At 55.7% G+C, this 13,471-nt stretch overlaps 1 protein-coding gene and 1 pseudogene across 5 annotated transcripts in view; one reads left to right on the plus strand and one right to left on the minus strand.

Annotated features, from left to right (window-relative positions):
* LOC147827444 (eukaryotic translation initiation factor 1 pseudogene) overlaps positions 1–13,471 on the plus strand; it is a 41,962-nt pseudogene that overhangs the window by 4,857 nt on the left and 23,634 nt on the right. Inside the window, exon 2 of one of the 2 annotated variants that reach the window (XR_015452229.1) lies at positions 1,225–13,357. The product of XR_015452229.1 is annotated as a eukaryotic translation initiation factor 1 pseudogene, transcript variant X2 (transcript). Of the gene's footprint in view, positions 1–1,224; positions 13,358–13,471 lie in introns of those variants that run through there. The other variant, XR_015452228.1, reaches the window with a different exon arrangement.
* The window catches only part of LOC147827445 (1-acylglycerol-3-phosphate O-acyltransferase PNPLA3-like), a 14,496-nt gene continuing 1,025 nt past the window's right edge, over positions 1–13,471 (minus strand). Inside the window, exons 2-9 of one of the 3 annotated variants that reach the window (XM_087213727.1) lie at positions 11,494–11,726; positions 11,129–11,194; positions 8,470–8,679; positions 7,390–7,450; positions 5,144–5,335; positions 4,447–4,579; positions 3,004–3,108; positions 1–2,337 (exon numbers count right to left, since the gene is read on the minus strand). In XM_087213727.1, the coding sequence (XP_087069853.1) occupies positions 2,268–2,337; positions 3,004–3,108; positions 4,447–4,579; positions 5,144–5,335; positions 7,390–7,450; positions 8,470–8,679; positions 11,129–11,194; positions 11,494–11,726 (1,070 nt within the window). In that variant the 3' untranslated portion in view covers positions 1–2,267. Of the gene's footprint in view, positions 3,109–4,446; positions 4,580–5,143; positions 5,336–7,389; positions 7,451–8,469; positions 8,680–11,128; positions 11,195–11,493; positions 11,727–13,471 lie in introns of all 3 variants that reach the window. The other 2 variants (XM_087213725.1, XM_087213728.1) reach the window with 2 other exon arrangements.

A 13,471-nucleotide genomic window follows, 5' to 3' on the forward strand; every position in this document is an offset into this window, starting at 1 on the left:
TGCAATGTAAAAATCACATTTATTATGAACCATTTTCTGATGCTGAAGAAATACATTTGCAGTAGAGACATCTGGAAAAGCCCCACAAACAGAATACCACCACGAACAATAGCAGAATGATAAGTGCTAATCACCCCCCTAGTCCTCTTTCTACAAAGACCCGTTCATGCCCACATTCAAAAAGAAAAAGTTTGGCTCATTTTCTGCACCAGGTTTTGCTGTTTATCAATAAAGACGTTGTTCCCTGACATTGAATGTCCTATCCTGAGAGTAGAGTATCACAGCCTAAGTGCACCGTGCACTGAGAGGAGGGATCTGCTGAGGGGCGGGGAGGAAGTTAAGGATGTTTCCTGTGCCGTGCTGACCGGAAACCTGCAGCGGGGCTGCGGCAGCACCTGAGGCACAGGGGCAAAGGGATGCCTTGGCCATTTCCCACAGTATCACACTTCCTTGTACAACAGAAGCAGGAAGTGTCGCTCAGTGGTAGAGCACCTGCCTAGCATGTGTAAGTCCCTGAGTTTGAGCACAGCAGTTAAAAAAAGAAAAAGATTTTAGCAGCGCATCTGTCATTCCAGCACTCTGGGAGGCCGAAGCAGGAGGACTGCAAGTGTAAGCCCAGCTGGGGCAATGTAGTGAGATCCCATCTCAAAATAAATAAAAACAGAGCTGGGGCTGTAGCTTAGTTCAAAGACTGTGGGCTCAATCCCCAGTTATGTAAAAGAAAACTACATATATTCATTATAAGAAAGGTGAAAAAAATTAAAAAGTGGGTAGAAATAAGCCCTGTGTAATCCAATCACCCATGGGATGGCTTTCCTGATAAGAATCCAAAGCCAGTGTGTGCACTGGTCTCTAATCGTTAAGCACTGCTCGGGCTGGGTTGGATCTGCTAGTGCCTGAGGCTAGCCCTTCAGGGACTCTACACAGAGAAATCCAAGAGGAAGTCTGGCAGTGCTGAGGATGTGCCACCTGGGTGTCTGAGGAGGCCTCTGCCACACCATTGCAGGTCTCCTAGGGCCAGAGCCAGAGCCCAGTTCTGGGCGGGTGGTGGAGAGAGTGCCCCACGCCTTGGCCCTTCCCTCACTTGGTGAGCAGGTCCTTACAGGCCCGGGACACCAGCGGCTCACTGTGCACCCTGAGAGAAGAGCTTCTGTCAAGCCATGTCAAGGATCTGGAGAGAACAGGTCAGGCAAGTTTGCCCTAGAACCACATTCTCTCTTCCAGGGCTCATCACAGTTCCTGTGTGAACCTGGAGCTTGGACCCCAGCACACGGCCTGCGTCGGCCAGAGTTCAACTTTATCTGCCGATGTGGAGGAGTTGGAGCGGGTCGATTTCTGCTGCTGCACTCAAATGTGTCCCTGCACCTGAGAAGAAGGTAGGTCCCCACCGCAAGCCTGTGTCTCCACTACAGCTGGCAGAGTGGGGGACCACAGTATGGGGAGAAGCAGAGAGAGAAAAGGATATGGACCAGAAGCCTGCAGAACTTAAGCCAAGTTCCCATCAGGGGCTCCCAAAGAAAGAAAGCAGAAGTTTCCATTCTGTATCTCTATGGTGCCTGCGCGTAATAGGGTAGGGTGCCGGCACCCCTCTCCCCTATTAGGTTTTATTTTAAGGCTCACTCTACAAAGATCTCACAAATTCACAAAATTCAGAATTCAATGGCTATTCCCTTGCATGTTTATATAAAACTCTTTAGAAAATATTTTAGCTAGGTCAAAAGGGTGCTGTGGATGTAGATAAATTATCGTCTTAATGCCGAGGACAGAGGGTCCTCATGGCAATGATCATATCCTGTGCTCTGCCCCGACAGCTGCCTGAGGAAGTTCATGGCTCATGGTCCCTGCTATCCTTGGCACCAGGGCCGTCCTTGGTGCTGCCCAGCTACGAGCAGGCTGTGAAACAGTCAGCTGTCAGAGCCTCAGAGCCGTCAGAGCCACCAGGCTTTCTGGTGATATTTCCCAACCATCGGAGCCAACTGCTGCCTAAATATTAGAGCGGTATGAACACCGACTCCCAGCTGGCCATTAGCAAAACCACTGCCTTTGGATAAGGGATAAATCAATTCAGCAAAGAGGCTGGGATCCAGAGCTCACATTCAGCAGGGCTGAGACAGTTACACTGAGATGAGAAGACTCAGCACCTCAGAAGGGTCCCCTAGATGGTCCCTTACATGCCTCCTCCTCCTGCTCCCCCTCCCCAAGGATGCTGCCCATCAGAGGGGCAGGCTGGACCTAGGCTGGGGTGCCGCCTCCTGGCCACCTGCAGTCTACAGGCCTGCAGAGCCGCCTTCTGGGGTGCGTGGTAAAGCGTGTTGCCCGCTCCCTGGCATCTGGGACCTGAAACAAATGAAGGAGGCCGGAAGGAGGCCTACTTGAAGGCCCTGCCATCCAATTCTGGGGACGTTGGTCCCACGGAGGATGGCCTGGTGTTACGATGGACACTTGGCATTGCAGGGCGCCCTCCCAGAGCCACAGTGAGCTCCTTATCCCCAACACCTCCCAGGGGACTTCAGGTGTCACTGATGGAGTCCCTGACAAGGTCGTTGCCCACCAGCGCCCCAGGGCACCACCTGGCATCCCTGCCCCCTGCAAGGCGTGGCGGGAAGCCTCATGGTCCCACAGATTCTGCTGAGACTGGGCCCCTCTCATCCTAGCCCGGCCTGAGGGTCCGCCGCCCACAGCTCCACAGTCACCGCGCGGGGAACTGGGCCCCGTGCCCTCCTACTTACCGACTGGCCCATGTCTGCCAATCACAGCAGTGCCAGCCCGGTGGCCCCTGACCTGCTCCCTTCACCCAGCCCATCCTCCCCTGCTCTGTCCCCAGCTCTCTCCTCCTCCGTCATCCACACTGGGTCCCTGGGGACACAGGCAATGAGCAGGCAGCCTGCGTTACAGGCACCACCGGGTACACAGGGTCCTCTGAGCAGTTTCTGGAGTCTGCATGAGACCCACAGGATCCAGACGTGCCCACTGGGCCCACACACCCACAGCCACATTATATACCTGGCACTGGGGAGCAGACAGGTTGTCACACGGGCATAGAACTGGGATATCACCCACTGCAGCCACTGGACATCATCAGGGATATGCGGAAGCCACATCACCAGTCTGTGGGAGCAAAGCCAAGACCGCCATGTACACGTGTGTGTGAACGCACACCCACACACCCACACACAGAGAAAGTAAGAGGAGCACAATGAAAGTCAACCCAAAGCGCCCACCTCGCAGTGGCAACCTCGGGCCGGTTGAGCTGCCTGTGACCCTCAGCCCAATCCAGTGCGTTCCCTGGAGGCAGATCTGGGCTGGCCCTACGAGATGGAGCCCACCTCAGTCCCTAAAGGACACTGAGGCCACATGTGGGTCCAGACAGCTCCAGGGGCTTGGTGGCTTCATCTTTCCGGGGTTACCTGGCTCCACGGGGAGCATCTGGGTCAGACACCCCACCGATCCCATCCAAGGCCACCGGGGTACCACGGGGGCCAGCATGGCCCCCGCAGACTTTCCACCCCTAGACACAGGGAGAAGCCCTGCCAGGTGGGTGCTGAGAATGCCAGGGCGATGGCGGTGCAGGGAAGAAGTGGCGCACCCTGCAGGGGTACAGACAGAGCCGGAGCTCACCGAGGGATGTGGGGGAGGGGCTGGAGGACACGCTGGATGATGACGATGGTAGTGGTGATGATGGTTTGCAGTACTGGGGATTAAGCCCAAGGGCACACTACTACTGAGCTTCATCCCAGCATCCCATTTTGGGTTCCTTTTTTTGGAGACAGGTTCTCACTGAGTTGCCCAGGCTGGCCTTGAACTTGGGATCCTCTTGCTTCAGCCTCTCAAGTAGTTGAGATTACAGCTATGCACCTCCATGCCCAGAAATAGATTGGATTTGCTTGCTAAAAAAGAAAGTAGAGCCGGCATGGTGGTACACACCTGGAATCCCAGTACTCGGAAAGCTGAGGCAGTAGGATCACTGCAAGTTCGAGGCCAGTTTGAGCTATGTAGTGAGTTCAAGGCCAGCCTGAACTACCTGTGAGACTGTCTCAAAAACAAAACAAAATGAAATGAACTAGAGGGCTAGGATGTGGCTCAGTAACAGAGTGCTAGGCTCACATATACAAGGCCCTGAATCTGATCCCCAGCAGCACCAAACATTTAAAGACAAAATAAATAAAAGGAAAATAGTCCCGAATGGCAGCAAAGACGCTGTTTCCAGGTCTGGCCTTTGTTTTCACCAGCTCGGTGACCTCAGATCTCTGACCTCAGCCTCTCTGGGCCTCAGTTTCCCCAGGAGATCATGAGGGCTGCACCAGATGCTGTGTGAGGCCCCCACGCTCGCTAGTTGCCAGTGGCTCCGAGGACTGGAGGGCACCTTCAGGCACCACCCGGGCCCCGCACTGAGGCCTTCAGCTGCCCGCCCACCGAGTCCTCGTCCCCGCTGCACACCACACTCACCTGTGGATGGTGGCAACCGCAGACTCCACAGGCAGGGTGCAGGGCAGCATCACAAAGGACAGGATCCTGACGGGCAGCAAGTTGCCGACTTTGCTCAGGAAGCCACCTCGGTCTTTAATTGCTTTGTTCAGAGCTGAAAGGACACTGGAGATTCGTCTCCCACAGCACGAAGTACCAGACCATACTAGGCAAGGGGGAACAGGCCTGTCATCCCAGCACCCTGGGAGTCTGAGGCAGGAGGGTTGCAAGTTCAGGCCCAGCCTGAGCAACCCAGCGACTTAGCGGGGCTCTGTTGTAAAAAGTCTGAAGAAGGTCTGGGCGTGCAGCTCAGTGCCAAGGCCTTGGGATTAATGCTCAGCCTCACTTGGGGAACCCAGGGTCCCGATTAACAGTGAATCTCTCAAACTGACAAATCCGGCTATGTGGGCTGGGGTCTGTCTTCTTCCTGGAGCCCCATTCCCTTTTCTTCCTTGCAGTGCCGGTGAGGGGTCTGTTTCCCTCCTGACCAGGACCTGGTGGGAAGGGCGGCCTGGGAGGTGCAGGGATGGGTGGACAGGTGCCCTGTGGAGCCACACCGTGTGTCCCTGCCACTCTGCACCCCCTTTCCCTGCGACACCACCACCAGCCTCCTCCATGGCACACAGGACGGTGCCCCCCGCACGCCTCCACCCACTCCCAGCACTCCTGGTGGCCTCACCTGCCCTGAGCACGGGCGACAGGACGTCCAGGATGTGCTCGTCCCAGGGGAGGATGCTGAGGCGCAGGTGTTTCAGCAGCTCCTCACCCTCGGCCAGATCCAGGGCCGGGCCTTCCCCGAGGGGCTCTGTGACTTCAGGCTCCGGTTCTTCCTCCTGGAACTTCAGGCAGGGCTGGGGCCCACTGTAGATGCCTGGAGAGGGGCGGGAAACGTGAAAGGGGACATGGGAAGTAGGGTCCTGTTCCCAGCCTCACACTTGCCCCTGGGACACAGGAGGAAAACCAGTGCAGCCTGTTATTCCCTAGATGCCAGGGCTGGGATAAAGCAGGGGCCTTAATCTGCAGCAGGGACGAAGAGTGGGGGTTTGGAAGCATGCAGAGGTGGGCTCGGCTCCTGCCCGGGACACTCAGCAGGTGCGTGGGCTCTGTCCGTAAATCTGACCCCTCCAGTGGAAGACAAGAGTTATAACTGATGTACAGCAACTGCACTTCAGGCCCTAAGTTAAGCAGTGGACCTGCCAGTGGCCATTCAGTGGCTACCACGCACACCATCTCCCTTTCCCAGCCAGGGAATCGGAGCCCAGAGAGGTCCAGGGATGTGGCCAGAGTCATAGGTAGAACATGGCAGAGCCAGGTCTGGTGTCAGAGGCATCAGTGGGCTACGGGGAAGCCGTAAGGGTGCTTGGTGCCCTATGGGAACCTCGTTCGGGACTCGGGCCTGACCCCCACTGGACTGGATAGGACCAGGCAGTGACCCACACTCGCTCAGAAGAAAGTGCAGGGACTACTGTACTTTGTCCCCAAGGTGCCCCAGGATCTCCCAGGCCACTCCAGGCCTCTGCTCTGTTGCCCCTCACCCTCCCAGCTGCTGTCCTCCATAGGGCCCAGGGATTCCCTCCCCCTGTGCGGCCCAGGGATCCACTTCCAGGGAGTTGCACCGTGCTGAGGTCCCCGGCCAGTGAGCAGAGCCCATGTCCCTGGCCCAGGGCGTCTTCTTCCCCAGTTTCCCCGGGTCCTTCCCGAGTGTCTCCAGGCCAGTTTCCATCTGACACCCTGGCCGCCTCACTTGCTTCCCGGATGTTGGTCTTGCCCTCTGTTTTTATTTGCTTTTGAGATGGGCTCTCAGCACATCGCCCATGCTGGCCTCCAGTTCCTGGCTCAAGCAGTCCTCCCACCTCAGCCTCCTGAGCGGCTGGGACCACAGGTGCCCAGCACAGCCAGGTCCTGCTCTTCCTCTCTGTGCGCTGTAGCCACCTGGGCTCCTCTCTGACCCACCCCATTCCTGCTGCAGGGCCCCCATGGCTCCCTATGCTGTGGGATACACACCCCTCCCCGGGTCCTCGGGGCCCAGCCAGCACCAGTCCTGGCCCCTGTTCTCCACCCCTCTCTGACTTGCAGGCCCCAGGCTCCAGCTCTGCTACACTACTGTGCTCTCCCTGCCATGCTCCCCCTCCTCTTCTGCTCAGCCCAGCTCCTCCTTCCTTCTGCTCTCTGCTCCCCCAGGGTTGGCGGAGGCCACCTCCTCGTTCACCAGTGTCCTTGGCACACAGCCCTGGCTGGGCATTTAGGAGAGGCACAGGGGCACACATGTGTCCTCTGAACACAGGGTCACCTCGGTGCTGGCCAGAGGCTAATTCAAAGCACCAGCACATCAACCAACCAGAGGCAAATAGTTCCCGCACATCTGGTATCTGGTTCTGCTAGGACGCAGCTGCGAGTCACTCAGCACCCACAGGAGGAGTGCTCATCACTGTGTGGTCACCGACCAGCTACCGTGTCACTTGGCAGTGCAGTTTCATGCGCCCTCTGTGGTCTACACAGCCCCCCAGCCAAAGCAGTGTGATGCATCCCATGGTGATGTCTTCCGCCCAGTGCTGTAGCCAGGTGAGCTGGGAGGGCTCAAAGGTGGGCACCAGCCTGGGAAGCAGAACCAGCCAGCCCCGCAGATGAGGCCAGGCCTGGCTGGGGACCGCTTTGGATTGCTTCATCTGGAGCCGTCCCAGGACTTGTTTAACCTCAAGCCCCACTAAGCTAAAGCTCCTGAGAGCTCAGAAGAAAGAAAAGCAAAGCAGGGATGCTCTGGTCCAGCACGTCCAGGTCTGTGAAATGGGGCTGAGGACCAGGGGGGAACAAGGCAGGACAGGAAGGTGTTGGGCAACGAGGGACAGAACTAAGGGCTACCAAGTTCCCAAGACTGTGCGTGCATGGGCGCAAAGCTGGACAGCGGACAGCAGAGCGCAGACCCACCGTTCTCCTCCAAGAACCGGAGTGCATCTAGGTAGCCTCGAAGGCAGATCTCCCCCATCACCTGCGAGCAAATCACGCCGGTCACCACTGGTGCCAACCAAGTCCAGGGACACAGGACACCTGAAGGTCACCTGGGTGTGCCAAGGATGGCCACCGGGGAGGAGAGCAGGCCTTGGGGCTCTGCTCTAATGTCACTCTGCCACTGAGACCGTGGGCGGGGCCTTGTCTCTCCAGACTCCCTTGGGCTCGAAATGAGCCACCCTAGCAAATTTCGGCACCGTTCTAATTGTCACAGGGACAGTCACACCTGCCTCTTCTTTGCACCTATGCTTAGCTGAGAAGCGGGCGGGAACACAGTGAGTGTTGCTGTGGGTATGGGCTTCTCTGTCCCCGGGATACCACTGAGGGTGGGTGCACCCTGCTGAGGTCCTTATGCTGCCAGAGTGGCAAGGCATCCAGAAACAGAGTCAGGGGTAAGCACCACATGTGGGAGCTTTTTTTTTTTTTTTTTTTTGGTACCGGGGATCAAACTCAGGACCTTAGGCTTGTGAGACAGACATGAGGCCACTGAGCTAAATCCCTGGCCCTCTTTTTGAGACAAGGCCTTGCTACGTAGTTCAGGCTGGTTGAGCTTGAACTTGCAGATCTCCTGGATTAGCCTCCCAGAGTGCTGGTTTTGCAGGCATGCACCACCATGCCTGGCTATGGGGCTTCTGATGCACGGCTGCAAGGCAGAATCACATTGGTAAGAAAAACCATCAAAATTTCTGGGGTGGGGGGCGCGGAGATGGCTCAGTGGCAGAGCATTTGCCTAGTGCATGTGAAGCTTTGGCTTTGAACCCCAGCACTGAAGAGAAAACCCTCTGTCCCCAAAAGAGCTCGGGGCGTCAGCTCTGTGTGACCCTAGGTGACACCTGGGATGGGCTGGCAGTCCTGGAGCTCCCAGGATGAGAGCTTTTCCTGGAGTTAACCACCAATGCCAGCGGCACGGTCTCTCTGTGTGTTTGTCCAGAGAGCAGCCCACATCTCTGCACACACAGGGAGGCAGACAGGCACGGTGCCCCACACGTCCCCACTCACCTTGACATTGGAGGGGAAGAAGGTCTTGGAGAGGAGCTGGAGGTTCCCCAAACACAGGCGGAAGGGGAGGTTGGTGATGTTCACGTGAAAGAAGTTGGTAGACTTGACCTTAGGGCAGATGTCACACTCCCCATAGAAAGGGGACACCGTGATGGTCGTTTTCACATCCAGGATGGGTAGGTTGTTGCTCATGCCTCCATCCATGTATCGCTTCAAAGGAGGGGGCAAAGGACTGCTATTCTCTGCAGCTCTGGGCTAGTGTTTAGTGTATTTTCAGAACTACAAGCAGAGGATGCATAGAGCCATGGGAGGACGATAGCTTAGGAATCGCTCTCTCAACAGGTCCTTATGAAGCATTCCTGTAATGGGAGAGATCTGGCTACACTGGCCTTCAGGGCTGCTGTGCATTGCATGGCAGTGCCCAACAATGAGGCAGATAGAGAATCATGGGTACAGCCCATGTTTTTCTGGCCAGGTCCTAAGGCCAGAGGTTTAAATCCAGAACCCTCTTGGTGTTGGGAAATCGGGACAAGGTATTTGACCCATGAGCCTCTTTCCCTCCACACCTTGGAAAGGAGAATCAACATCTTGAGGGGCTCTTGAGACTGAAATAGTGAACCTGGGACCCAGAAAATGTCCCTTTTCCCCACAAGGAGGTGGCATTGGGCTAAGTTATTCTTAGAACCAGTTCATCTACGCAGTCACATCACTGCCCACACCCAAGTGGGGGCAGGCTGGGTACAGCATGGGCAGTTTGCACTTGGGAGTCAGGGTCTGGAACCAGCCGCAGCCCCAGCTACCACAGCCCTGCTGCCAGGCTCGCAGGAAGGAGGCCATCAAGAGAACTCTGAGGACCTCACCGCCAGCCCTTGGGGATGGGGGCACCCCAGAGCACAGCAGGGCTCCAAGCGAGCCCTGGCTCCCTTCCTCCACACCTCAACCATGAAGAGACGTTGGCCCCGAGTCCAGAACAGGTCAGGTAGGTGCCCGGCTGCCTTATCAAGATTTCTATGGTGGACATAGTAAGACAGCAAAAGCCCCCAGGACATGAAGGGACATGGAGTCTATTGCTGGGAATCCTAGCCAGGCATGCTGGTGCACACCTGTAATCTCAGCCTTTGGGGAGGCTGAAGCAGGAGGATTGTAAGTTTGAGTCCCACCAGGGAAATGTAGCAAGATTAAGTTTCAAGATAAAAAATCAAAAGGCCTGGGGTGTTGCTCAGTGGTAGAACGCCCCTGGGCTGGTCTCCAGCACCACCAAAAAAATAAAAATACAGTCAGGAATCCTCAGAGAAGACTGAGGAGGGGTGAGCCAGGTCAGTCACTTTTCATTGTTTTAAACCACTTAGACTTTTGTGGAGGCAGCACTGGGGATGGAACCTGGGTATGTGCACCCCAAGGAATCACTTTGCCACGAGCATGTCCCAGCCCTGAAGCTTTTCTATCTCAACACCTTAAGCTTGCTTGGGCTGAGGCTGGGTGGGAAGGGACCTAGTCTCCAGCAGGACGCCCGGGAGGGCACCGAGGGTGACTGTGCCTCTGTTATATCTGCTGACCTGGCGATCATCCCATCACTGGCTGTGTCCCTGGGCTGGAGGAAGTGACCAGTGACGATGGTGACAGTGAAGAAGCCCACCTTGCTCAAGTCTCTGGGCCAGGCTCTGTGCTAAGCACCTCACGTGCAATCCTCACATCAGCCACGCTGCACCACCATGGACCCCCATTTTGCAAAGTCCATCTTAGAAAGGAAGGAGGGCCCAAGTGCCCAGCCATCGTGTGGCAGAACAAGGGACCAGGTCTAGTTTCCATGTCAGGGCTACCACTTCATAGCTTCAGACCTTAGTTTTCCATGCCACCGACGGCACGAGGCCAACATCCAAAATGAAGCTGTGTTTAGGTCACTCACTCCCCAACCCCAGAAGACAAGAGCAGCTCTGCAGTGCATCATAGGTGTTCTGCCTGAGGGGGGCAGCAGAGAGCAGCAGCAGCAGCAGCCCACCTCCTGTCAGCTGTGGGGACCCAAGCCTTTGGAGCAGGTGGCTCCTACGTGTGACTCCCTTGCCCGTGCTGCTGGCCGATTCAGTCAGTTACTCTGTGACTCAAAAATGACCTTAGGAGCTGGGGATGTAGCCCAGTGGCACCGCGCCTGCCTGGCAAGCACGAGGTCCTGAGTTTGTTCCCCGTTACCAACAAAATATATGATCTTAAAAGGCGAGGCTTGGACAGCCCAGCTGGGCTTATACACTGCAAAGCAGCAAAACAAAATAAGGTAAAGACCTGTGTATGGCCAGACACACAGAGTTTTGTTGCAGTTAAAAAATACCTGACTGTTACACGTCCCCCTAAAAATAAGCTCTGCCTTACAGGAATCATGAATTCCTAAACATCTTGAACTAGGCCACTGGGAAGCTACCTGCAGTACTCACCTGCAGAAGAAGTGAACTAGCAGGTGTGCCTTACAGACAGCAAGGTGATTAATTGCACAGGAAGTGAGTTTTGCTATCCAGGCCACCCAGAAGCTGGCCCATTGATGGTGCTGTCTGCAAGGCTGAGCGCTACAGGCTCACCTAGCCCAGAGGTGCCTGGAACTCCCACCTTGCAGGTAGAAGCGAGCTGCTACACTTCAAAGAAGGCCCAGCTGCCACCAACGTGCACTTACCACACCCCTGAAGGTCGGAGGGATTATGCCACAGAAGAAAGGGATGAAGGTCGAACACATCAAAGCCTGTGGGAGACACAAGAAAGTCAGGCCGCAGGCTGAGCTCCTGTCTTCCAACTTCCTGGGCCCTTCCCAGCCTTTCCCAAATGATCCGGAAGCCAAATGGAAATGCTTTCTGCACACAGTAGGTGCATTTCTATGTGGGTAGAGTGGAGCGCGAGCCCACTTTCGCACTTGTACTTGAGGGCCATGGGTCTGATCAGCAACCTAAGCTCCTTAGCCTCCCATCACACCCCACCCTCCTGCTCCCCAGGACAGTGGCTTCCTTGCCAACACCTGGACACCCAGAGAAGCAAACAGCTTACATCCAAGACTTCCTCTTTGGATCGGAAATCAGACACCAGCACATTCTCCCCATCTGACACTCTGGTGAGCGAGATGCAGATTCTGCCGGAGACAAGCTGGTGCACATTGTCGGGGAGGATTTCCTGGAGGCCGTCCCGCAACCATTTGCTCAGGTTGAAGGATGGATGCAGGGTGCCCATCCTCCGAGCTGTGGCCTTGCGGACGAGGTCCATGAGCATTTGCAGAGCCAGGTCTGGGGACCGGAGACAAATACACAAAAGAAAACACCACCATGAGACCAGGGATGCTTTTTGGCGAGACCAGAAACCAGGAGGCTACAAACCTTCTTCTGGACCTGCGCCTATGAATTCAGTAGCCAGCTGCAGCCTGGGAGCCCTTGAGATGGGACTAGTCTGCCCGGAAGTGTGTAAAATACACCCTGAACTTCAAAAGCTTAGCAGAAAACAGCTCATCATCAATGTTTTTTATTGATTAGGTGTGAAAATAATATTGGGGTTATAGTGGACTCAACGAAACCGATTTCACCTGTGTGTCTGACTTTGTCAACACAGCAACAAGGTAATGGAAGATGCCATGCATGGCTTGTGGTATATTTCACTGGCCTCTGCTCCAGCACCCTGTCTGCGTGTCCACAAAGCCAGAAACACAGGGGCATGTCAGCTTTGGCACAGATGGTCTCACCATTGCAGGATACTGGAGAAGGAATGCATGCTTGGACCTGAGTGTGTCATGTAGGTTACGATTTACCCACATTTTGGAGGCAGAGAGGATGAGGTAAAATGTACTGTGTAAGGCGCTCCACATAGAAGAGGCTGCCAATGAATAACTAGTCCACACATTAAGCCTGTGATGCCAGACTTAACCAAACAGTGTTGTAAGCACCGGGCATATTCATGCTCCCACTCACTGGTCTAGACCAACCCTGGCCCATAGGCCTGCCTCTCCCTACCCCAGGCCTGGCCAGCCAGCCATCCTGGCCTGCACAAGGAGAGGCCCCAGCCTGTCCTGATCTCACCCTGACCTGGTTCCCAGCTGCTCCTGCCCACCTGCCGAGCCTGTCCAGGGTCAACCTGCACCTGTTCAAAGATTCTGACATCTTTTCTGCTAGGCCCAGTCTCTGCTGAGATTCCCTGAGGCCCTGTGCCCATATCGCAGCCCTGGGAAATGCAGGAACCCACGGCCTCTGAAGACACAGGGATTGGGTCCTGCTGCTGACACCTGCTATCCCCTTTCCTGGGGCTTGGTGGCCCCCGTGTGTCCCCAAGTCCAGCCAGGCACAGCCCCAGGCTGCACTTTCCCTCTGCCTACTTGGGAACCCCGTCTCCAGAGGAGTCGGTGTTCTTCAGGCTCAGGGCATTGAAACCTTGTCCTAGTTCAGCCCCTGTCCATATGGTGCCTGGAGGCTACCCCAGGACACAAGAGCAGGCTTTTATCATTGCCAAAGCCCAGGGTGTACAGAGGGCCAGTCTAATGATCCCAGAGCAGACACATTCTGCCCTTTGCTCCTCCCTCCCTCACTGGGGAAGACAGACAGGCAGGCAACCAGCCAGGGCAGTCAGTCTCTCTTAATCCCAAATCCGGTCAGGCCAGGGTGTGCTCAGGGATCCTACCCAATAGCAGAGCTTTGCTGACAGCAGTGGCTTCCCCACTACTGCCAAAGTCACTCCCTGCTGGCTTGGCGGGAGCTGGGAATGGTAAACAGCAAAAGAAGCCCAGGTAAAGGGAGACTGATGAGGGGCATTATCATCATCCTTGCAGACTTTTGGGTGTCACCAGCTCCCTGTTGCCCCTGCAGCCTGGCTCAGAACCTCTGGGACACAGCACCTGGGTCCCTGGGAAAGATGCCACACTCTGGTAGTTTGGGTAAGGAAGAAAAACTCCACCTCCCCCCTTCCCTGCTGCATGGACAAATGTTTAATTAGGCCAAGAATCAACTGTCCAGGTGTCACTGTCAGGGACACCGAGCTGGGCAGGTGA

Source organism: Heterocephalus glaber, unplaced genomic scaffold (assembly GCF_053883595.1).
Source record: "Heterocephalus glaber isolate CG9 unplaced genomic scaffold, H.glaber_assembly_v1.0 deba00001444, whole genome shotgun sequence".
Lineage (NCBI taxonomy): Eukaryota > Metazoa > Chordata > Mammalia > Rodentia > Bathyergidae > Heterocephalus > Heterocephalus glaber.